Consider the following 25,017-nt stretch of genomic DNA (forward strand, 5'->3'; position numbering starts at 1 on the left):
CTAACAGAACTGACGGTATTTCCATCCTTGCTGGGTGGTATCAGAGGAAGGGTACCAGCGCACCTGCAAGAGAAGCCAAGGTCAGGAGCTGGTGGTGCAGTCCCTTCCCTTTACGGGGTCCCTGCTGGAGTCCTGCTTCTGTTACTGACTGGCAGACGTGGGGTCAGTTACTCACCTCAAGGTGTTGGTTCTTCTGCCCCAAAACGGAAGTCACCTAACTCACCTCCTCTACGGGTCGGAGTTCAAACAAGGGAATGGTTGTGAGGGGGTTTTACACTCGACTAAGCATGATCCGAATGTGTCAGGTTGTACCAGGTGGAGTCTTGGCAGCTGGGGGCCCTGTGCCAACATCCTGCCCTTGCCCCTTTAGTGGGACAGTGCAGGTTCCTAATATTAGCAGGATGATAAACCCAATGCATTTCTCTTGACTTCTTTTGAGTCTCATGAGGCTACGGGACCGAGATGATTAAGTTACTGGGTGGCTGTGAAGCTCGGGAAAAAAACAGAATGTAAAAGCGTATCAGAAACCAAGTCAGTGCGGGCCCTGAGACTCCCAGGGCTTCACGGTTCTCCAAGGAGGCCACAGACCCGCTGATGCTTCTTCCCTGTTTCAACCCTCTCCACCCCTCCCCTTCCTTCTATGACAAGCCTCCCAGGTCTAAAGATTTATAATGCTGTGGTTGAGTTCTGGGAGCCTGGCAGCTACCTAAATCCTGGCACTTGCCAGGATGTCCCACAGAGCAGCACCCCCAAAGTAGGAAGCTCAGACTGGCCAGGAAGAGACATAGATCCCCATTCCCCACTGCTGGTTGTCTGGTGAGCTGTGCTGGGTGCCGAGTCAAGACTTCAGGGCAGCCTGCCAGTGCCAGTTACAGACGGCATACCCACCCAGCCCGATCCACGGCTGCCAAGGTTGGGTGGAGAAGGGGCAAGACAGCATCTCAGGATCTTGAGTGAGAAGGGAATGCGGGGTTCCCTCAGGAAGGAAGGAAGGAAGGAAGGAGCGAGCCGATACAGAAAACGAGCAGCAGCTAGGCATACAGAAGTCCCTTGAAGCCGTGGCGGTGAGACCAGTCACTGCTGGGCTGACTGGAATCTGCATCTCTCTGAGCAGAGGCCTGGTGCTATGTCAGATCATCTGGGGACTGGCAGAAGCTTCTTGAGGTCCTGTTTTGCACAGTGCATGTTTGGCAGGAAGCTAGAGGTTGCTCACCCTGGGATGCGGGAATGCTTGGCAGGTGCTGGGCTACACAACACCGGGATTGACCCCAGGCTCCAAGGAATTGGTGCCGCTGAAACCAGGATACGGCTGACCCCGGGCTGCTAGAACCACCTTGATTAAGGCCCACACCACACAGAAAGGCCAAGAGTCTCTTCTCATCTTCGAGTTGTCTAGCCTCAGAGGCAGTTGTACCTTCTCTTCTGCCTCCAATGTGTTTCCTTCCCTTTCCACTGACAGCTGAGTGGGAGGAAGCCCGTCTTTCCCTTAGCTGAGCCCTGGGAGGCCCACTCAGCTGGACATGAGTGACAAGGGAGCCAGCCATGTGGCTACCAGGCAAGCTGTGGGCCCAGTCCAGCTCAGGGAATTCCCTTGTGGCCCTGATCACCACCCTTCACCCAGCTTCAGGCTGGAACAGCCCTGCGGCAAGGAAGTGCCTCTGAGGGGCAAGGTGTGCTGCAGGGCCAGACAAAGGGGGAGAACACTGAATGAGAGTTCTGGGACACTATTCCCGCACGGTGGCAGCTTTCCTGCCAGCTGATGAGCCAGCCACCTCCAGTGGAGGAAGGAGAAGCCCACTTCTGAGCTCAGGATGGCTGTGCCACCGAAGCAGACAGAATGTTCTCCAGGGGCTCCGTTTCCACTTTCCTCAGCTGCCTGATAATGGCCAGAGGTCCACGTACTCTAAAGAAGCACATCCCCTTCCTGCCCACCCAGGCCCAGGGGTCAGGGACAACATGTCAGGGGACGAATGGTCAGTCTCCCTCACAGGGGTTTTGAGGTCCTCAGAGGTGACCCCACGGGGACAATGACCAGGCTCCAAACGGAACTAACTGAGATGCACCAAGAAGTCGGCGAAGGGATGAATGCACACAGAGTGAATGTGAGCAGTCAATAAATACAGGAGCCTCCCTCATCAGAGAGGCAATTAAAGCCATACCCAGTCTTACTCAACCTGGATTGGCAAGTCTACACTTTGACCTTGTAAGAGATCTAGGAATTTATGATAAGGAAAACAAAGAAAACAAGCAGGGAGGTGCCCAGAGGGGTGTGAACAGGGTAGCCATTGTTGCACAGACTATTGTAGCAGAAAAGTGTGTGAACAACCTCACTTGCCATTCAGGGAGCTAGACACACACAGTGGGGCCAGCCAAGTATCTATCACATAGTCCTGCACTTACTGACATGGAAAAACATCCTAATACATTCAAGTTTCAGTAAGATTAAATTGGTATAATTTTTGTAAAAGATTCCTACCTATGGATTTACTTATACACCTGTGCCCAACCACCTATCAACTCTAAGGACTAAAAAAATCACAATTATCTGGGGAGCAGGACGAGCCATAGGGAAGAGACACAAAAATCTGCTTGTGCTTCTTTCTGTCAACGCAGACTTCTATGTCACAGGTGATGAAGCGGTCACACATGCCAGGCACTGCTCTGAGTAGTGCTCAACACACTGAATTCATATAACCCTCATCCAAACCCTAGAAAGCTGATGCTATTACTGTCTTCATTACACAGATAAGAAAATAGAAGCGAGTTCTTGGAACTTGAAGGTCATCAGTAAATGGCCCAATCTGAAGGAGGGAAGCGCCAGGATGAGAAGACCCCTCCGCAGGCAGGGATGGAAAAGGAAGTCCAGTCTGGGAGGCCCTGGTTGCAGGGGGACAAGGAGAAGCCCGGCTTTTAGGTCACCACCTCACGTGCCAGATCTCCACAGCTACTGCATGCCTCGCTCTCTTTGAGGAGTTCTACCAGGAGGATCAGAATCTGAGCAAGATGGCCTCATGCCAAGGCAGAGCGGGACCAATCCATCTCCAGCCACTTCCCGCAGGTCTGGGCCTCGCGACCTACTCAGGTGAGCCACAGGCCAAGGCAAGCAGTTGGGATGGGGTTTGAGAAAGGAAGGCCTGGTTTTCATCCGCTTTTGCCTATTTTTTTAAACCTATTTTCTTTTTTCCCCATTTTTATTTATATATTTTACATCATTGTTCATTTTTGGACAGTGTTTGCTTTCTCCTCTCCAGTGTAGTCCCCATATAATTCCCACCACCAAGCCACCCGTGCCCGATCACCACAGCGCCTGGGCCCTTCCCTCCCCTGTTCTCATACCTCTCCTCCCCCTCCCCGACGAATGTCTCCAATTCAGAGTTTGACTGCTGGTTTTGTCTTTTTTTCCCCTGATTCCTTGTATGGGTTCCTTATCTTTCTCCTCTAAGTGAAAGCATCTGATATTTTTCTTTTTCCTTCTCGCTATTTCACTGAGCATAATCCCTTCCAGCTCAATCGCTTTGCCCACTAGCTACTATCTTCTCCCCAAGTCATTTCCTGGCTCCAGGTACAGAAATACTCAGGTTTGTTGTTGTCCCGCAGAACCCCCTACAATCAGTGCCCACTTCCTTTATTTAGGCATTTCCGGCCTCTGTCTCTGGAGCAGCGCTGACGAGGGGGCAGGGCGGGGAAGGAAAAGAGAAGAGGATGCTACTTAGAAATGCTTTCATGCCGTTACTGCCTCGGGCCTAACAGCACATTGTTGAGGAAACGGCTGTCCAAAGAGCGGAGCAGGGACAGAACTAGCCGCTACCTGGCCCGATCTCTCGTTGTCAGTCCGCCTCTCCCCCGACGTCACTGTCCTTAGTAGTAGTCTTTGCCCCATTTACAGGGACACAGCCCCAGTGAGGCCGCACCCCTCAGAGAGGACTGGGGTAAGGGTGGGGCGACTAGAAAATAATGGTATTAAATAACGACATGAAAACGGGCATTTCTCTAGCATCCCTCTACGCTAACGTGGAACTACAACCCTATAAAATAAGCGCACTAATAAGCTATAACTTCACCTGTGTGTGTAAGACAAAGAAACAAAACAAAGGAACAAACAAAACAAAAACTCTCAATGACGCAATGGTGGTTACCAGAGGGGAAGGGGGCGGGGTAAATCAGGTAAAGGGGTTCAGCTCCATGGTGGTAAATGGAAACTGGACTTTTAGTGGGCATTGGTCATATATACAGATGCCAAATTAGACACTGAACACCTCAAACCTGTGATGTTATCACCATGTCAAATTAAAAAATAAAGTAGGCACAATGACCATTCCATAAAGAAATCAGCTAAGTAACTTGGCCTGGGTCACACACATGTGGAAAGAGTGCCCAGATCTCGACCCAGGTAGCTGGTCTGCAGTTACAGTCACAGCACAGGGGTAGGGTGGGAAGAAGCTGGAGAGGAAGACAACCTGAGGGCACCAGCCAGCAGCAAGGACGGGTGGTACTGGGGGGCCACCCTGCGTAGGGCACGGGTGCTTCTCCCCTATTAACTTGACAGGCTAATTGTCCCTGGCTCCCAACCTCTGCCCCATCATGGCCTAGTATCTCAGAGTTGATCGGACAGAACCTCTCTTCTCTCACTTTACAGATGAGGACACCCCTGGAGGCCCAGAGAAGTCCCCTGCCAAAGATCGGGTAGTAACCTTGTGGCAAAGCTGGGTCCAGAGGTGAGAAGCGCAGCAAAGTCTGGTGGGGTGCCTTCCATTAAACATTCCTCACTCCACCAGGTCAGAGAGGACAGGGACAGTCTCCCCCGCTCACCACTCTACGCCCACCCCAGAACTGGGTTGGTGCTAAGTACACAAACATTTCCCTCCAGAGGAGGATCGTTATCTACCTTCCTATGCCCGATCAATTTTCCAGCTGTGTGTGGTGTGAGACTGGGGAACAGTGCCAAGTTTAACTACGCTTCTGCCTCAGTGCGCTCTAAAGCTGCAGTGGCCAGGGATAACACCCCCCTGGGGGAAAGGACCCGCCAGCCAGGGAATCTCACCTTCCACCTTGGAACTGGGTGAACCCAGGTGTCACCAAGCCCTTCAAAAGACCTGAGCTGAACATGCACTTCGCTTCAGGCAGAACATGACTGGACTCCCTTCTCCACCTTGGTTTCCGGCTCCTGCGAATTCTCCCTCTGGGCTTCTCACATCCTTTCCCTCACTACCCCTCCCCCGCTATCAGGAAGGCCAGGTCATCCTCCTGAGGCGCAGCTCTTGGTCACTCTGCTAACCAGAGGCCAAGGTGGGGCTCACCACTCTGTCCATACCAAGTGGCGTCCCGTCATTGCCTCACAAAGCAAACACCTGAGTGTCTGTTCGCTATCTGCTCCTCTGCCTCTTGGGCACCTGGTGGGGCACTGGGTGAGCATGGAGCCGATGGTGCCCAAGAGCTCCTGGTCCAGCTCCGTCTCCTCAACTCACCCCAAGAAATGCCTGCTCCCATCTTCCCGCCCCAGCACATGTTCACAATGGAGAACGTCCAAGCCTCACGAAAACAAGAGCAAACAGAGTACTCAGGATGTTCCAAGCACAGTTCTAGCACTTCCCATGTCTCAGCATTTAAATCTGAGCATTTAATTCACAACCACAGCAAGGCAAAAAACATTCTTATTTTTCTAAATAATAAAAATCTAGGACACAGTAATCATTAAGAGTTTTCTGAAGTTCATAGAGACAGGAGGAGGCAGAGGCGGGTGGCCTGGGTGGCCTGACCACACTGGGGATAGGACTGGGGTTCGAATGAAGTTCTGTGGCCAGAGGCAGTGAGCAGAATTCAGGTGTGGTGGACAGAGGCTGGTCTCGCAGCACCTGGCATTCCCGTATCTTCCACGTGGCCTCAAGGTTTATCCCTCCCCTGCAGTGGGAGCCTAATCCTGAGGGTCCTGACGAAGGGCACTGACAGTTCTGCCACAGCTCTGGGGACAGCGGCCCAGTGGCCAGGCAGGTACGAAGCCCGGCCAGCCTGGCACCTGCATTCTTCCCCTTCCAGCTTCTCCCCCATAAGGGCTCACCTGAGCGTGCAGGGCAGCGGCGGCAGCAGCAGTGGCAGCCGGGTAGGTGAACGCAGCATGTGAGATGGCTGGGCTCAGCTCTGTGGTGTACAGAGGGTATGGGGCCCAGGTCTCTGGGGACGCAGGGATCAGAGCAGCTCCCATCAAGTCACCTACAAGGGAGACAACAGCCCCCACTGTCAGAACACTGGGCTTCCCTTCCATCACCCTGCTCCACTCAGAGAAAGGGAGACCTAGCATTATGGTTGAAGCATAAACGCCCTACTCAGGCCAGACTCCCCTCAAGGGCCCCAAGAACATGGAAAGAAGTGCCATGCTAACTTGGCCTGGCGGTGAGCACGCTGTTTGCTTTGCAAAGCTCTCAGAGAGGCCTCAGTCCATCTTAACCAAGAGAAGTCAGAGCAGGCTTCCGGGAAGATGGGTAGCTCTCACGGCTCAGGAGTTCAGTCTGTCTGAGGCCCAGCAAAGGTGGCAGGGAAGGAAGGAAGGTGGAACCCACAGAGATGGGTGGCTATGAGTGCAAGAAGCCTCCTAGAAGAGGGGCAGGCAGGATGGATTCCCTCGGTAAGAATTTCAATGTTGGCTTTCAGGATGTAACTCCAACAGGGCCCCAGCTCAAGCCAAGTAAGAGGGCAGCGAACGGCAGGTCAGGGTGCCACTCACAGGGGTCCCGTGCGATGAAGTGTGCTCCTAGGGCAGGGTGAGCGTTGGTGGGATTTGGTGTAGCCATTAGCTTGTTCTTGGCCATCTTGGTGTTGGCTTTGGCAAACTCTAGTCTCAGGGTCTGTGGGTTCTCAGGATCAAAGCGAATACCCTACGTGGGGAGGAAAAGAAAGGAAAGACTTTACCTGTAAGACCCAGACTGTCAACTGCAGCTAGCCTGAGAGACTCCTACACATGGGCCAAGACAGGACCAGCTGTGTGGGCCTTGTGAGCAGTGGTGTTTGGCACAGATGTTGCAACCAGAGACTCTGCCCTGGGATGGCTGGGAAATAAGGTACCTCTGTAGGCCCTTTTATTGGTGTGGAGTGAGGGAAGAAGGCTTTTGCAAAAGACAGAACAGGGATACCCATCACCTGGAGGTTTGTGGGTCAGAGAAAGACCTATTCACCTACTCACATTTAATGCGTTCTTGGCCGCTTCTGCTCCTGCCCGGCTGTCAAAGATCACAAAACCAACAGGCTAGCAGGAAAAAGAGAGAATATACTCTTGTATCTCTCCCAACATTCCATCTTCCCCACCTTCTCCAAAAACTCCATCATTTCACTGGAAACAGGATGTGAAAAAGACCAGGGAAGGTGGGAAACCCAGCAGCTATTCCCCATGCCCCATGTCTGGCTGGAACAGTGGGAGGTTCTTATGCACCAGAAACCAGAAGTTTCCCACCCAGAAGATGCCCAAGGACCATCATTCTACAGCATTAAACAGGAGCAGGGTGATGGAAGGGGAGCCCAGTGCTCTGACAGTGGGGGCTGTTGTCGCCCATGTAGGTGACCTGATGGGAGCTGCTTCAGTAAGTGTCTTTTTAAAACTGCAAGTAATTTAGAATCAGTTCCAGGGTTTTCCTGGCAAGAAAGGGGAAACCAATGCCCCCCTTATCTGTATCTTCCTTGACACCAATGTGTCAAGCGCATGGTAAGACTCCAGGCTCAAGGAGCAATGGATTGAAAACTTGGCACCAACTTCATTTTGACAAGAATCATCTCAAAGTTCAGACAGCCCCTAAATGCTCTGGTCCCCGACCTCCTGGCTTCAGGAGCCAGCTTCTATGGTCAGGGTTACCACTTCTATGGTCAGGGCAGGCTGTGCCTTTTCAAGAGCCAGAGAGAGGGGGGACCTTTGGAGGTTGCTTCCTCATCAGCCCAGGACAGAAACAGGATGGCAGGCAATGGGTCTCAGCTCCCAAATGCCTTTAGACAGGAAAAGGCAACAGGCTCAGTTCCAAGCTCAGCGGCTTATCTAGGCTGGGAAGAAGAACTGAGGAGAGAAATTACCTGTCTCGACGTGAGCTTGATCAGGGACCCTTCATACCCCTGCAGAGAGAGGTGGTCATTACCCGGCAGGGTCAAAAGCCTTTATTATGCCTTCCTGGTCACCCACGACATCTGCCCCACCTTCCCCCATGCTTGCCTGACTCATTCTCACACTCTTCTCCCTGCAAACAACCCACTCTGACCTCCACCCTCCATTCTTGTGTCCCACATCACAAGGCCCGGCACATGGGTGGGCATCACGCGGTGAGGCTCATCATTTCACGCATGAATGCCATTTGCTCCGCTGGCTTGTAATCTGGAAGCAGAGAGCTTACCTTTTTAACTTTCCTCATCTGCAAATTGAAAAGGCTACAATGAATCTCAAAGACTCCTTACATGGCAAAGTCTACCAAAATTCTCTACAGTCTCCTTCACAGACAAGGAGACATGAGGCTCAGAAGGGTTAAACAATCGAGGGAAAGCAACATGTGACTTAGCAGAACCAGGACAGAGAGTCAGGGCTGAGCCACAGTTTCTGAAAGACTGTCCCCTGTCTTCCTTCTGCCAAATCCAGTTCAGGGACTCATTCCTGACGTTTCTCTTCCATCCTAGGTTCTGCTGTGGGAGGCTGGATCCACACTCACCTTGAATGGCCTGAAGAGCAGGTAGAGTTCTCTGGGTTTAATGTCCACAGGGAGGCCACTGACAAAGAGCGTCCGGACCTGGGGACAGAGACCACCGTGGTCAGCGCCAGGCTGGAGAGAAGGATGGGGGCGACAGCTTTTCCTTCAGGAAGGCACTGAAATCCTTCCAGAGTTTAGGGAGGAATTCAGTATTTCCTGGGCTTCCTTTGGAGACTGAGGCAATGAACATTCCGTTTCATAGCACTTAACCTCTCCAAGCTTTTTCTGTACACTCCTTTCTCCAGGTTAATCCTACAGGTGTCACGTACCACACCTGTGAGTGCCTCTGTGCACAGGCCATCTGCTGCCAAACAGCCAAGAAGAAAGACCTCTCTTTCAGAAGTGCACAGGAAAAGGACCCTTGCTCAGATCAAGGGCCTCTCTGACAGTCTGAAGAAAGCTTTGGTGGCCTATCCCCCAAAATGTACAAGTAAAAATTATCTATTTTCTCAGAAGATACCCACAGACACCTGGTTGAGACACTGTCTGGTCTCCACGAGAGACAAAGATGAAAATGGGACAGAAGTCTTCTGCCACGCTGTGCCTGAGGTCACCTCAACAGAGGGCCCGCCACCTTCACATCCACCTCCCGCTTCCTACGCTACATGGAGGCTCTTCAATGGCCGGAAATGTAATGTATTCCTGCCTTTATGCCCAGCTCCTAGCATGATGCTGGTACTAAATGTTTACTCAGAGAACTGGGTAAGTAGTCAAGAGACTGGACAATTATGCTGGGTTTTGAAGAATGAGTAGGATCTTGTCAGCCTCAAGTGAGGCAGATGATGCTCTGTTACAAGCCTTGCCCTAGACAATGATTACAGATTGGTGGCAAAGCCAGGTCCAGACACCACGTGTCCTTTATATGATTCCAGACAAACCAGACCACCTAAACTGAGTGTGCAGGTGGGGTGCAACTGAGGGCCGGCAGGAATCCTTTCTTAAGTCACCACTGCTGGTTAGATGCTGTGGCAGCCAATGCTAACCTAGCAAGCCCCTATCAGCCAATAGCTATAATGGGGCAGGGAGGATTTTCCCTAGTTTAGAACCATGAAAAACGTATCTTGAAACTGTGGCTTTCTGATAATGAAAAACCTAAATAAATGGAACTTCCCTACACACCTGACCTCACTGTCAAGAGAAAGCTCATATGCCTCAGCCTGCCCATCATGTGACCGTGCGTGAAAGCATTTAGATGCCCTACAGTGGGCCAAATCCCCTGCCCCAGAACCCAAGAACGTCTCTCACGTGCCTGCCAAACCCAGGACCAGCCATTTTAGACAACGGCTTGTATCAGAAACCCAAGGCAGCCAGGCACAACTCTACACTCTGTCTGTCTGTCTGTTTCCCTCTTGCCCTCTCTCCCCCACGATCCAGGAATAGCAAAGGGAACGAGCGCAGATAGCCGCTGCTAACCACTGCACGCACACAAGAATGACTCCCGGTCTGGGGCTGATAAAGAATGGGCATGGGCAAGCTTCTTCCCTCATGTGAGTTTCTGCCAAGCAGCTCACTCAGCATAAGCTGTCGCCATGTAGGAGACCTCTTCCCCTCACCAGATATGCCTCTGCCCTCTGTGTACTGGCCAGCCCTGGGCTCTGCATCCCTGTACCCATAGCTCTTAAGTACTGCCCTGTTCCCAGAAGCACCTGGAGAACTTGGACAGTCAAGGCTCCAGGATGGGCTAAACTGAGCTCCTGGACTCTTCTACATTCTTCTGCCCTTTGATTAAAAGCCCTTGAATTTATGCATAAATCCTCAAACAGAGGTGGATCACTCAGTTTACTCAATTCGTTCTTTCAAGACAACAGACCTGGCACTTAAATCTCAGGTCTCCTGACTACTCATCCAGGCTGGTAGTCACACTTGCCTTGGGGTACCAGAATGCGGACACCCAGTCTAACCCCTTCTCCCCAGAGCAGTGGATGTCGTAGGGCCAGGTCAGGCCCACAGAAACTTCAGCTTTAGTTCTCCCCAGGGGCCATCCATTTCACTAGAGCTAATTTTAAACCCTTCCTCAAATGGCTCCTTTCTGGCCAGACCTCCCCAGAGGCCCTCTTAAATAGCAAGTTCTTAGTAAAGAGTTTCCTGCTTGGGGTAAGGATAGGGGATCTTTTCTTCATTCCAGGTCCTTATCTCTATCCTTCCCTCTGAGCCGGATGACCCTTTTCCTGTAGTTTCCATCTTTTAGGGTCAAATGTGTCCAAAATGCTACTACAGCTCCCATCTGGTCCCTGGCACCTCTCAGGAAACTAGCTGTGGTCAAGACAGTAATGCTAGGTGGTGGGTCCCCATCTGCCCATCATAGACCCTTTGCTGGGCGTGAAGTCCTGGAAGCTGAGCCTCAGAAGTATGACCTGCATATTCTTCTTGGTTCTTACTTGATCCTCACTACCCTGGCGGATGACGTTCCTCTTGCTGATGCTCTTATGCAGACAGGGAAAGTGAGGCCCCAAAAGGGCTCATGTGGCTTAGCGCCTCACAGGGCAACACTGGGTAAAACCCAGGAACCTTTACGCTGTGGTCTGTGCCATCAGTAATTCAACCAGCTGTGAAGACAGGGGGTGTGGCACCTGGGTAGCCTCATTAGCTCCATGGTGGGTATAAAGTGTTGCCACATATCCACTCAGTAGCCAGTCCCTTCCCTGGGCACTTGTTAGGATGACAGCAAAACTGTAAAAGTCAGAACATGTTGGATGGGCAGAAAAAGAAGAAACTGCAAGCCAGAGATGGAGGGAAGCATGGGCTAGCAGGCTGGCCAGCCACGCAGTGAGAGGGTAAGAGCCTGCTGCTCCAGCTCCCTCAGGTCCTACACAGGCCCATCTGCAGTCCCCGGCAAGCGCCCGCACAGGCACACCTTGAGGCAGCTGCCAGCACTACCCCTCAGTCACCCCTTCCTCGTCCCTTAAGTGTACCCATCCTTCAGGTCCCTATTTCCTCACCCATTATTCATTCCTTTGACGTCTTACAGGCACCTCTAGGACCCCTGCCTTCTACTGTCCCCACCTGTCTGCGCTTATGCTCTCCCAGACTCTACAGAACTCCAGACCCCTGGAGCCAACTCTCACAACACTCCATCCTCCCAGGCACCAACACCGAGGCCTCACCATGAGGAACCACCTTGCTCCCTCACCTAAGTACGTCCAAAGAAGAGACTCAGAGTCAGGACAGAGTGATGCCAAAATGAGAATGTGAACAGGTTAGTTCATTGGTCAGTGAGACAGCAGTTTGCATCCCAGCTCTGTGCTTGGCTTGGGGAAGGTGCTACATCCTCCTGAATCTATTTCTTTCACCTGTGCCTGGATGAAGAGTGCTCTTAATACTACATCCAGCACATAAGAGAGGCTCACCAAAATACTTGTTTACTTAAGGCTCCTGTGATTACAGCATTTACCTGCATAAAACCTCACCTACCAGGTTCCACAAGCCATTTGTTTATTAAGTTGCCTAGTGAGGCAGAATTCAAGTCCAGGGCAGTCTGGAGAAGGGCAGTCACTGGAGTCTTTAGTTTTCCTGTGCCCCCGGAGGTCACATTGGAGGTGGAAGTTACCTGGATATCAGCTAGCTCAACATCCTCATTTTACAGATGAGGAAAGTATGGCTCAGAATAGGAGGGTGATAACGCCAGCCAAGTGGCATGGTCAGAGTCAGGATCCCTTAAGGAAGCAGGGACAGACATGTAGCTACATCTCCAAGGCCCAGTCGACTGGGCCCAGTCCAATCCCAGGTTGGATTGGAGGCCACTCTTCCCATGTCACTTTCTGAAAGTACTAGCCTCATGGCAGCAGGGCCCAACATTCAGAAAGAGGTTGGATGCAGACGAGGTTCATGGACCAACAGTTGGCTGATGCCAAGATGGAAAGATCAACCAAAGAACTCATGCCTTCCTTATTCTACGAGTTTATTGCAAGAGTTCAACACAAAATGTTTTAAAGTGACATAAGGGGTGGCTCATACAATCCCCAGGTTTCTAGAACATTCTCCCACCCCATCATTCCCAGAAACTCCAGGGAAAAGATCAGCAGCAGGAAAAGCAGCTTCAAGAGCCCCCAAAGCTTTGCTGGAAAGGGGCTCACGTACCTGGGTCCTGCCCCTTCCACACATTCACCCTTTCTTCACAAGTATCCAGACAGCCCAAGGGATTATCTCCTTCCTGTCCTGAAATGTAAAAAGCCACCACAGCCCTTTTAAAATGGTCAACTTCATGGCAGTAAGAGCAGATGGTGTGAGACCACATCCATGTCCTTATCAAAACTGGAAAGTTAAGTTTGGAATAGGGTAGAAGGGGATTGGAAAAGTAGAGAATGGATGAAGAATCCTTACAAGCCAGCAAAAGAAGCATGTGAGGAACAGCTCTTCTGGTGGGACCTGAAGCACCAAATTCAGCAGACAAGGTATCTCCATACAGGACATTTCAGACACAGCTGAGTGGCCTTTCTGGCGTTCAGGAACAGCCCCAGACTTACTGGAAGTTCCCAGTCAGCAACACGCCTGCCTAGAGGAAACGACTGGTCTCTGGCACAACCATAGCCCCGTTCCAGCAAGGCTTTGGGGGCTCTTGAAGCTACTCTTCCTGCTGCTGCTCTTTCCCCTGGAGTTGCTAGGAATGATGGGGTGGGAGGAGGCTCAGCCCCTTCTCCTAAGTCCACACCACTGACTATCACTGGTCCACAGACTTCCTGGGGTTGTCTAGCTCTTTGTTCTGTGCTTTTTCCCTCCAGCTACTGTGGACCTACAGTGCTGCGGTGCCCAGTTAACTCCTGATCTGTCCTCACCTTCTCCACAGGAAGCTACCCCCACCCCCAATCTCACTCTAAGGGCTACAATCCTAACTCAGCAACAGGATACCCAGAGGGAGACAAGGAGAGAAGGATGGCTAGCACCTGAGAAGCACAGAAGCCCGTCATGTGGGGGTGGGGATAATGCCACCTCCCATAAAGGTTGAGGAGTCTCTAATTCCAGCATTACAGAGGTCCCCGGCTCCCCACTGTCCAGTCCTTTCCTTCTGAATAGGTGACAACTGCGGGCCACTCTCTAGGTTTCCCTTCTCCCTCCTTAGCGCTTCCCCGGCCCCAAGCCCAGAGTAAGAGCTCACTTTCTAGAGAAGCAGGAAGGACACTGACAAATCCATATCTATGTGTCAGTGATGCCTTCCTGCAGACAAAAGGATGTTTGTTTACAGATCTTCAAAAAACAATGAGATTAAACAAAGGTCTTCAGAAGCCAGTGACACCAAGACACCAGCCTAACAGCACAAATTTAGCTTCTGTGGAAGAGACTTGCAGGCAGGACTTGCCTCTTCCCATGGGCCCGGAGGGACATCTCTCCCAGAGGCAGGCCTGTCTTCAGCGGCCCCAGACAAGGCCTGTTCTCTGACAAGTGGCTGTTCTTCCCTTCCATGGAACATACAGGGCCTTGCAGGAGGAGGTAAGGAAAGGGGGCTGGCTGGGATGTTAACAGTACTCAGGGTGTGGTGCACACAGAGAAAAGAGGCTGAGCAAAGTCTCTGCAACAGAACTGGGACAGCGGGGTCTGCTGCGGGCCTTCCTCCCCAGCGAAGAGGACTTCGTATCCGGTCAGAGGCCATGGTGAGGGCTCCATAGCTCCAAGAAGCCCCAACCTTATTGGCGCAAAAGATCTTCATACTGAGCGTTAAACACTCAACTTATTAGTCGAAGGCAGCAGCAGTGTATGGTGGCTAGAAGACAGGATCTGTAAGCACCAGCTTTTATTAAAGATGGGAAGGGCAGCAGTGCTTTCAAAAGCAGTGGTCTGCCCATGGATATTAAACCTCCTGTCCTTCAGCTCTAACGGCTATCACGGGGCCTCCCTGGTGGCGCAAGGGGTTAAGACGCAACCTATGAAGCTGTCCACAGCCTCTGCAGCACAAGTTCGATCCCCAGCCAGGGAGCAACCCACATGGCACGGCAGATCTCTCCTGTTTCGCACGCTGTTCCCTTCAGCAGGGCATTTCAGTCTGCCTATTCTGCTCCCCATTCTTCTCTGGCAAATCCTCTACCCCCCACACCTCTGGCCTGTACCTCAGTTCTTGTATGCATAAATAAATAAATCTTTAAAATAAATAAATAAATAAAGGATATCGCAGCCATCTTCAACAGCCCAGGACAGGAATTCAGGGACCACCCACCCTGAAGGACACACCTTTCTCCACAAAGGAGGAAGATGTAGAAAAGTCGCCACCCTAGAGGGCAGACTGGAAAGGAAATTCAGTCTGGAAAGAAAAAAGTGTTTCAACTGTCCACTCCATCAACATGTACCAGGGCTGCGCTTGCTTCAAATCCCTGCCTACTGGCTGCTCAGTGTAGCTCTCCTGGTGTCATCTGGATGGAAAACACCACTGCGGGGTTGGGGGCGGGGATCCAAAAAGGGAAAAACATGCTCTTATAGGCCCCTCCCACATCCTTCCCCAGTTCCCAGCCCTCAGCAGCAACCAAAATGCAGGCAGAGTACAGGAGCTGAAAGGAACCTTATTTTTAGACAAGGAAACCAAGGCCCAAGGTCCAGCAAGCATGTCAAAAAAGCCCCCATGTCTCCAGTTCCCTGCTCATGAGCCAGTGCTCTTTGGCAACCCTTGATCTTACCATCAACCCACTCAGATCCCAGTGGGGTCACCTTAGGTACCCAGGAACAAGTGGTCCTCAGTTTTTGAGTTAAGAGAACAGAAGGTTGATTGGGGGTGCTGGGGGGGTTGCTGGAAGGGTGGTCCTGCTGGGGACGCCCAGGGGTAGTCCTAAACAGAGTAAGTTACGGGGAGATCAATGCAAAGCCTGACAGACTGCCAATGCGCAGCAGCAAAGGGCAAGCATTACTTGTGCCCCACTCATTTGTGGCGAGGGGGCATGTGTGCTGGAGCAGAGTCCTTCACACACCTTGGACAGGACAGCTGGACACACATAGCCAGGAAGCCCTGAGGCCAAACAGAAGCCTGGGCCACCCCCGCTCAGTGTCTCATTATCACCCTCCCATTAGACCACGGGGCTTAAGAGCCAAAGGCCGCATGATAGAAATCTTAAGGCTTTTCTGATATAAAGATACTGAACATCCTTTTGAAACTTGTACCAGTCACCATCACACCTAGATCTGCTCCAATTTCTCCAAAGGGAGACACAGTATTGAAAACCACGATACCAGATTTAGGCTCAGCAAACACCTGCTGACGAGACAGGCAAAGAGAAGGAAAAGTGCCTTAAACCAATTTTCAGGGAGCCTGAGTAGAAGCCCCAGTCCGGCCCCAGCCAGGCAAATGGTGTCCCTTCTCCACGGTCCCGGCTATAGAGCAGGGGGATGGACCAGCCCCAGAGTTCCTCACACTCCAACTTTCTAAGATAGATGGTGACTGAGTCTCAGGAGAAGGCTTGAGCAGTATCCTCCATCTGCTCAGAGCTTAACAGCTTTCCTTCTGCCCACAAAGGCAAGGAAAGTGGTACAGAAGAGCCTGGAAAAGGAAAGGGTGAGAGCAGAAGTCAGAAGCCAGGCAGGGGCAGAGCTGAACCTGGGTCTGAGAGAGGTCTCTGCTGGGGCAACACTAGGGTTGCCAAAAACCTCACAGCAACACCCCCCCCGCCCCCCCCCCAAGAGACCTCATGCCAGGGGGTTTTCTTTTGCACACACATGCACAGGGTAGGGTGGGGTGGGGGTCCCGAGCCTGGGTCCCATGCTCAGGCTTGGCACTAGCAGGTTGCTCTTACTTCTCCAGGGAAAGAAGTCCCTCTAAGTGGGGCCACTTGACGAGAGGTGGATGGAATGTGGTGACATGCCCCGCAGACGCAGGACTTATAAGGGCTGAACAAGGACACAGGGAAAAAGAACAAGCAGCTACAGCCAGACCGTGGAGGGGAACTGAGACACCCAGGCTCCCAGAAGCCCAGTTCTGCCCCTGCTTCCTCCAAGGAACTCACAGCTGCTCAGCTCCCGGGCAAGGACTCAGCCCAGCTTCCCTGCAGGCGGCCCCTACCTAGGAAGCTCCAATGTCATCACAGTCTGTCCTGGTGCTGAGAAGTCCCAAGCTTAGGGTCTGTTCCACAGTGCTTTGCTATGCCAATTCCAGCCCCAAATCACATATTGTCAGGGCTTGGCTACAAAGGCCCTCTCTGCACAGCACTTTGTGGCTCCAGTTCTTTCATACCTAGAATGGGCATTTGAGCCCGACAATCCTTGGATTATCAGGCTCCATTTTACAGATGAGGAAAACAGTTCAGGGATTAGCCAGGGCAGAGCTAGGCAGTAAGTCCAAGTTGCCTGGGAGGTTGGGGCTTTTCCCCTGTAGCCTACAATATGTCCTAAAGGGTGGGTTCGGAACCAATCTGGGTGATAGGTTCTCTGAAAGGAGGGACAAGGCTGGGCATGTATCAAGTGTTAAATAAGTATACCTCATACTCCAAGTTACTTCTAGCCCCGGGAGCAGAAGGCCTAACATCTTAGGTCAAAGTCTGTTGATCACTGAGCTACAACTCATTTAGGGAGTCAGATCACACAGGATGAACAGCATTCTGCAGGCCGGTGTTACGGGTTGGCTGGAGGTGGAAATGGGCCTGCTTTCCAGTTGGCTCCAGACAGAGCCGGGGCCAAGACTTTCAGAGGTAGCTCAGCATGGGTGGGCTCACAGGGCACTCTAGCATAGAGGCCTCCCAGGCGAGGCTCCCTGTGCCACCCACTTTCCTGCCTCTCCTGTGTGGCTAGTCAAGGAAGATCTATTGCCCATGCCCAGCAAGGGCTGCAGTTGTCATCACTGCCAAACGTCATTCCATAGATTCAAGGCATTGGCCTCAGGCAATACCACTTCCCTGCAGTTCCAAAATCAGTACCTCCAACCCTTAAACCATGTGCTGTTATTCCAGTGTGAACACACAACACAGTGAACACACAGCACTGAGCTACCACACCTGCCTATCACTTGACTGAGGCAGATGAAATCTGACAAAAGATGTTTCCTAACTTAACCTGCTGCTGGGAGATCTCTGGAGGTGCTTCCAGGATCTGCATCATGTTTAGAGTTCCCCTGACACAAATTAAAATGAGCACCCCTCCATCCCAAGCTGTGCCTGGATTCGGCCGCAACTATACATGAAGAGCCTCGACTAGTCTGGGCAGAACTTCAGAGCATTTGCAACAACAGAGTTCTCAAAAAGTCCCAGGTCCTATTCCAGTAACCTCTCCTGATGCCCTAATAAAAGCTCAAGATGTGCTCAGGGAGAGGGAGGCTGGCTAGCCACAAAGAGGAGCCAGGTACTCCTGACACTTAAGACTATGGCAGGGCAGGTCAAGCACTGCCCTTTCTCCCTGGGCATCTGAGGCCTATTCAGAATTATACAATCAGCCTTGATGACTTGGGACAGCCAAGAGCCTCTGTCCAGTGGGCAGTGAATGACTAAAGGCTATAGCAGATGGGCCTAGGCAGACCCTCCCATTACAGCCAACTGATGTTCCATCCCCGAGGCCTCCGGTGAGAATGGGTCCACCAGTGGATTCTTCAGAAAGGAGGACCCAACAATCCTGACACTTGTCTAGCCTTGATTCATCTCAGAGGTAACCTTATTCTTTCCATGCAATGATGGATTATGGGAAGAAACAGAAAGCAAGGAGGCCATGCTGAACCCTGGGTGGACAGTGGATGGGGCTCTGGGACATGTTCCACCTCTCCACAGCAAGCTATTGGAAGTATAAGTGACGGCCTCTGCCAGGGCTATCAGCACCCCTCTGAGACAACCACAGCCAGGACAGAGGAACTGATGAGGCACCAGAAGTTGCCACTGTCCCAAATCACTGGCCAAGCAGAAGTTGGAGGCCAGTGCCCTGCCACAGCCTGACACTCTAACTCGGTTCTCGGTAAATGAACCAGGCTGAAACTGGGCCAGGGACAGACTTCTCTGCATCTCAGGACTGTCTGGAGGCCCAGTGGAGTAAGTAGGTGGAAAGCTTGAGAGTAAAGCTAGGCATCCACCACTCAAGTCTTGACTCTAATTACAGCATGCACCAGCACCCCCCTTCTGGAGATGGGGATGAGAAGTCAGATGTCCAAACATTGAGTGGATTTAGAAGCTAGTTCTTATTGGGACGTTAGCCAGGCTGCCCTATGCAGGGAAGGAGGAGCTAAGGAGACCTAAGGGACCACCCCCCGCCCCAAAAAAAAGCTAGGTAGTAATTTTAGAGACAGTATCACTTCTTTTGTTAAGTTGCCCAAAGCATCAGGGTACCAAGAGCGCTCTGAAAGCAGTGAGGCTGTGTCCAGGCAACAAGGGGTATACTCTCTGCAAGTAATTGAAAAATAAAACCGACCTGGTGTGGTTTTTACCATCACCATGTATGTAATGGCAATTCTAAACAGTATCTGTGATAAAATGATTCTCTTGCAGGGGCTCACAGCTCCCATCATCACTCAGTCTGGGATGCCAGCAGCCCAAAGGAAACTAGCCTGGAGTCAACCTCTGGGCTTTGAGTTAGCACCCTGGCATCACCCAAAGCTCAGGCCTCAAAAACTTTAGTCTCAACAACAACCATAATATACAACAGAACAACAGATTATGTAATTAAAACAAACTGTGGTTTCAAATCTCAACTTACCTATTTGCTCCATAAAAGTTATTTAACCTCTGTGCCTCAATTTCCTCATTTGTAAAATGAGGTGATGATAATGTATGTATTTCATAGTGCTGTTGTGAAAGTTAAATGAGTTAAAATTATAAAGTGCTTAGAGAGCAATGCCTAGCACAAATATCTATGTACTTACTATAATTAGTCCACTCTCTCTATTAGGTTATTTGAGCAGAGGGGACATAACTACAATAATCCCCAGGGAGGACAGGGGCCTGACCTACCAGAATCGTCCTGAATCCATTGATCTGGGCCCTGTTTCCAGGGAAAAGGCCCGAAGCATAGAACCCCCTTCCCTCATACCCAAAGCAGCCTGCAGTAAGAAAACCAAGACATCTAGATTTTGTCAAATGCTTTTGAAGGCAGAGAAATGAAAAGGAAAGGTGCCCAAGTCACACACTAGACCCCAGCATTTCTTCACACTCACCTGCAGTGTTAACCCTGCCTCTCCTGCTAGGAGCCAGGGACCTGGCCGGTTCTTCAGAAACACCAAGAGAAAACAGGCTTCCCAGCCCACAACGGGCCACCTTGGTTTGCTTTGGTAGATACAATGGACAAGCAAAGATGGAGTTCCGTGGAAGGGTGCTGAGGGGTCACGATCATAAGGTCAAACTGTACTCCCCTCAGCTGCCATCAATCCCTGCTTTTCTATAGCTTACCACCTTTTCCCTTTCAGGGAAACCCCCCCCCATGAATAATTTTAGTAACTTAGCGTTACCTTGCATTATGAAATTTAAGTTTCCATTTGCAAAATACAATATACTTTCAAATTACATATAGCCCCAAAACAACCTAACTTCTGGTCGATATACTTGCATCTGGGGTTCAGTAATACAAATTTTCAGGCAAATTTGACCTGAGTGGGGTTCACATGCTGTATTAACTCACTTTGTGGAGCTCCAGCAGCAGCCCTGACATGCCTGGGGTAGGCTATAGCATCCAGCTTGAAAGGGACACTTAGGGCCTCCCTGGTGGCACAGGGGTTAAGTCACTGTGAAGCTATTGCCAGCAACTGCAGCATGCATTCAATCCCTGGCCAGTGGAGGCACAGCAGACCTCTCCTGTCTCACCCACTGCTCCCCTCAGCAGTGTATTTCAGTAGATCCGCCTGTTCTGCTCCCCACTCTGTCTCTGGTGAAAACTCTCACCCTCCCTCCCCCAGCCCCCCCTTCACATCGCTGGCCTACACTCGTTCTTATATGCATAAATAAATAAAAATAAATCTTTTTAAAAGGAGGGGACACTTAGTTCCTCCTGTGCAGACTCAGCCCCAATTCCTCATTGTCCTCCTTAGCTTTCAAAAGGTATCAATGCTTCTAACACCTCATCCTTCCAAGAGACATAATAATGCCAACTACCCCCAAGTCTGCATGATTTCAGACTCTGCAAAATGTGGCCTCAATATTGCTGCAACAAAGGAAACTCTTGGGAGTCACCAAAACAAGCTATGCGGTCCACAATCCAACCCCCACCCCCAACTTTTATACATACTACTCCCTCCTCTTGGAAGGCCATTCATCCCCACAGTCTAATAATCTCCTCGGCCACATGTGGGGAGGGCGGACCTCTGATTTCTCTGCAGACCATTGGGCCACATGTGGATATCTCTTTATTTTACCCACAGTTGCATTTAACATACCATCACTTCCTGGCAAGTCCTTCTCATCTCCTAGTCTGTGATCTTTCACTTGTATCCCTGACCCCCCTAGTCTAGAAAAGGAACCTAAAGTTTATGATACGAATGTACCCTCATGGACAGGGTAGGTAAGCAGGGAGAGGCAAGGTTCTACAAAGCAGTTTAAGAAAAATTCCACAGATACCCCTTCCAAGAACCATGAAAATACACCCTTTTATCCAACAAGCTAACATTTTCAGAAAATGAGGTCTTGACAGGCAAGTAAGGTTCCTTGGTTTTCTAGGCTTGCTAATCACCAACACTCCTTTGGGAAGAGCCGGCCTGGGTCTGCGGTGAGAGTAAACCACCAGAGCTAATGCAGATTCTCCTGATGGCAGCTCTTGAGGATTAAGGAACTGATTGCCTAGGAGATACACCTAAAATTACAGTGAAGGAGTCCAGTTCCAGTCAAGCCACCAACCCAAGACAGAACCCTGGCAGAACAACACTTGACCCACTGTCCCAGAAGGCTATTGAGGGGAGGGGACTGGCCTTACCAGACCAGAGCACATGCTGGGCTCCAGGAGGTCCCAAGAACCCTTACGCATCTGTTGAACACGGGCCGTTCAAAACATCGGTAGCACTGACAATCCCCACCAAGAATCACACCACTGCTGTAGAACACCTCTGTCCCCAAGGAGAACAGCAGAATCCCATTTCTTGAGGACTCTGCCCTCTCTCTCACAGAAAAGGCACTCAGAAATAAGTGACCAGTACCTTAAATACTTTCTCAAGACTTTAGCCTGGTTACATGGTTCACTTCAATGTTGGGTCTGAGGGTCAGCCTGGTCTCTTGGGTGGTGTTGAGTCCCCCTAGCAGAAGTAGCACTCCGGGTTCTTTCCCAAGTTCACATGAGACAGCTCCTCTACCCCACTGAGGCTAATCAGAACCCCTCGGTCCCCACCACACACACAGCAACTCTGTCATCCTCCCCCCAGCTCTTTGGGGAGATTCTGAACAAGGTAAAGTCAGGATGGGGCTAAGGTCCCCAAAAGCCAAGGGTCTATCGGCATCAAAGTCCAAGGAGGAAAAGGCCTTCAGGAGCTAAAACAACCCTACCAAACTAGAACCCCCATCACATTAGTGGACAGATGTCAGGTCCTCCCTTGCCACCCTTCATAGTGAAGATTTATATTCCCCCTTCCTCTCCTCCAAAAGGGGGATCTAGGCCTAGAATCTCAAGATGTCATGCCATTGGCGGACTGGGACTGGCAGCAGGCCTCTGAATTGCTGAGAGTGGTAGCTGCCAGTGTGCCGCTGCTACCACCACCACCATCCCTTCCACAGCGAGGAGCCCAGCCCGCCAGTGGGCCACTGCTGCCATTGTGCACCAAACCTAAAGCACGGAGGGCCTCATGGCCACTGGACAGGAGTGAGGGAGCAATACCAGCCCCCACCAGGGGCTCTGTGGTCTCTCCCCCAGACCAAAGGGAAAGAAGCTCAGGGTGGATAACTGGCCTTTGGTTTCCTGGGCAAAAGTATGCCAGGGCGGGGCAGGAAAGGTCTCTTAGCCCTGGAGTGACACAGCAGAGGCCAGAGGCCCTGGAGGGAGCTGGGAAGCCTGTCCCCTTCCTACATAGTTTTTGTCTCAGCCTTCCAGCTCCTGATCTCCACTCGCTAAGCGCTTTAAGGCTTATATCCACCACCCCACTCTACACACACATCCTCCCCGGTTCCGCCATCCCACTGACCACGCAGCTGCTGGTGTTTCCACGCAGAGGCCTCACCCTCGCGCCCCTTAGCACCTGGCCCACGGGCTAGACAAGGTCGCCTCTCCCCGCAGACTCCCACCCGGGCCAGGGGTCCTGACTTGGTTGCTGAGCAAACCGGGAGGGAGGAGGGCCGGGAACTAAGTGTCTTCAGGCATCTCCTTCCCAACTCTGAGCGCCGGCTGACCTCTTTGCCAAAGCCCAGGTTCTGGGGCCGTGAAGAAAGCTCGTCCATGACCACAGCTCTAGTGAACCAAGGTGCAGAGCGGGCGGCCGAGCCTCCAAGGTCACGGGGAGGGGTCAGGGTGGAAAGTGCAAGGGGGTGAAGGTGCCGCCCGCCGCGGCGGGCTAATCCCCCTCAGCTCCCAGCAGCCGGGGCGGGAGTCCCGGCCACGCGGGCGCAGCCCCTCGGAAGAGCGTGGCGCTCCCGGCGGGGAGCGAGGGGCCGGGGCGGCGCGGGCGCGGGCGCGGGCGGCGGGCGTGGGGCGGACGCCGCGCCGCTCGCCCACCGCGGGACGCACGGACGGCAGCCCGCGCGCGGCCCGCCCCAAGCCGGGGAGGGCGGGGAGACAATGCCCGCCCGGCGGGGCAGTCCAGGCCGCACGCCCCCACCCGCCGGACACCCGCTGCTCCTCCCCGGCCGAAGGGCAGCGGCGGGAAGGCGCCGGGAGCGACTGCCAGAGCGGCCCCGCGCGCCCAGCCAGCCCCCGCCGCGTGCGCCGCCCGCCCGGCCCGCCGACCCACCTCCTCCTCCAGGCTGCCGCCGGAGCCCGCGCCCGAGCCGGGGTCGGCGCCGGAGCCGTGCTCGCCGTCCGGCTTCAGGTTGCTCATGGTGCGGGGGGTGGGGCGGGCGGCGCGGGGAAGGGCCGCCGAGGGCGAGCGCAGCGCCGGCCGGCGAGGAGGGAAGGGGCGCGGCGAGCGGTGCGCCCCGAGGTGCGGGCGGGCGGGGGGCGGGGGGCGCGCGGGGCGGCGAGAGGGGCGGCCGCGTCGGGCCGGGGTCACATCAAGTTTGGCGGGGCGGGCGGCGGCGGCGGGGGCGCGGGCGGCACGGGGGGCCGGAGCCGAGCCGGAGCGGCCGCCGCCTCCGCCTTTTCACTGCGCCCGGCGAGTGTGCCCGCGGCCGCGGCGGCGGCGGCGGCGGCAGCGGCGGCGGCGGCGGCGGGGGGCGGGCGCCGGGGGAGGGGGCGGGCGCCGGGCGGCGGGGGGCGGGGGCGGGGGGCGGGGGGCGGGGGCCGGAACCGGCCTCAGCTGGGGCCCGGCCTGCCCCCGCCCCCGCCCCCGCCCGCCTAGCGGTCTCCGGGGGAACGCGCAGCCAATCCCCGCCGCCCACTCGGGCTCGCCCCGGCCCGGGCCGCGCCGCGCCAGCCTCCGGCGGGGCTTCCCCCTCGGCCCGGCCCCCCCCGCCCGCTCCCGCGCCCCGCGCCCCTTTCCCGGCTCCTCGGCGAGTTTTTAAACTTTGATGAACTCACCCGGCGAACTTTCTTAAAGGGGCCGCGCGCGCGGCGCGGGTCCAGCCCTCGAGAGGTGGAGCCGGGCGCGCGGCGCCCCGCGCCCCTGGTCCCCCGGCATCCCCGCCCGGACGGCCCCACGCTAGGGGCGCCCGAAGGGGAGCGCTGGAGCCGGCGACTTCCGGAAGGAGGCGCCCCTCGCGCCCCGCGCCGAGGTTATGGGATGTCGGGCGAGCTCCCTTCACTCCCCCCGCCCCATCCCGCCGCCCGCTCCCGGCCCCGCTCCCCCGCCGCCCTCCCCGCGCGCGCGGCCGTCGGAGACGGGGTTCCGGGGGCGCCGGCGCGGGGGGCGGCGGGGGCGGCCAGCCGGGCTTTCGCCTGTCCGGGCGCAGCTTTGCTGCGTGACCTTGAGGAAATCACTTCCCCTCTCTGGCCCCAGGCGCCCGGCCCGGAGGGTGGGACTTAGCTCTCCTCCCCGGCCCCAGTCGCTGGAGAGGACTCCGGGCGGGTGACGAGTCTGTGGAACCCCAATGGTCTGTATTCCTGGGCGCGGCGTGTCTGGAATGACGGCGATGGTCCCCTTGGCTTTCTTCCCTCCCACCCGGCTCCTGGGCTCTCTCCTCCCGCACCTTAAGCGCGCCCCCCGCCCCGGGGGGCGCCCGTTCACACGCCTCCCCCCACCCCACCCCCCGCTCCGAACCTGAGGCCTGGGGGGAGGGGAAGCAGCCGCCGTGACCTCCACCCTCCGCGGGTCTCCAGGGCGTGACCACCCAGTGGGTTTTACTCTGACTTTTGAAAACCGCACCTACTGGGGTCGCCCCGGCCGCCATCTAGTAAAAACTCGCGCCCGCTTCGGGTCGCGCTT

At 53.8% G+C, this 25,017-nt stretch overlaps 1 protein-coding gene across 1 annotated transcript; it reads right to left on the bottom strand.

The window, feature by feature from the left end:
- Positions 1-23,535, bottom strand: RBPMS2 (RNA binding protein, mRNA processing factor 2; the record flags this gene model as incomplete). Its single annotated transcript, XM_084240621.1, has 7 exons — positions 1-63; positions 6,056-6,207; positions 6,719-6,869; positions 7,175-7,237; positions 8,050-8,088; positions 8,673-8,750; positions 23,449-23,535. 7 exons carry the CDS (start codon positions 23,533-23,535, stop codon positions 1-3), a joined length of 633 nt encoding a protein of 210 aa, XP_084096747.1.
- Between the last annotated feature and the right edge of the window lie 1,482 nt (positions 23,536-25,017).

The sequence above is a fragment of the Talpa europaea genome (genome assembly GCF_964194135.1).
Source record: "Talpa europaea genome assembly, chromosome: 8".
Lineage (NCBI taxonomy): Eukaryota > Metazoa > Chordata > Mammalia > Eulipotyphla > Talpidae > Talpa > Talpa europaea.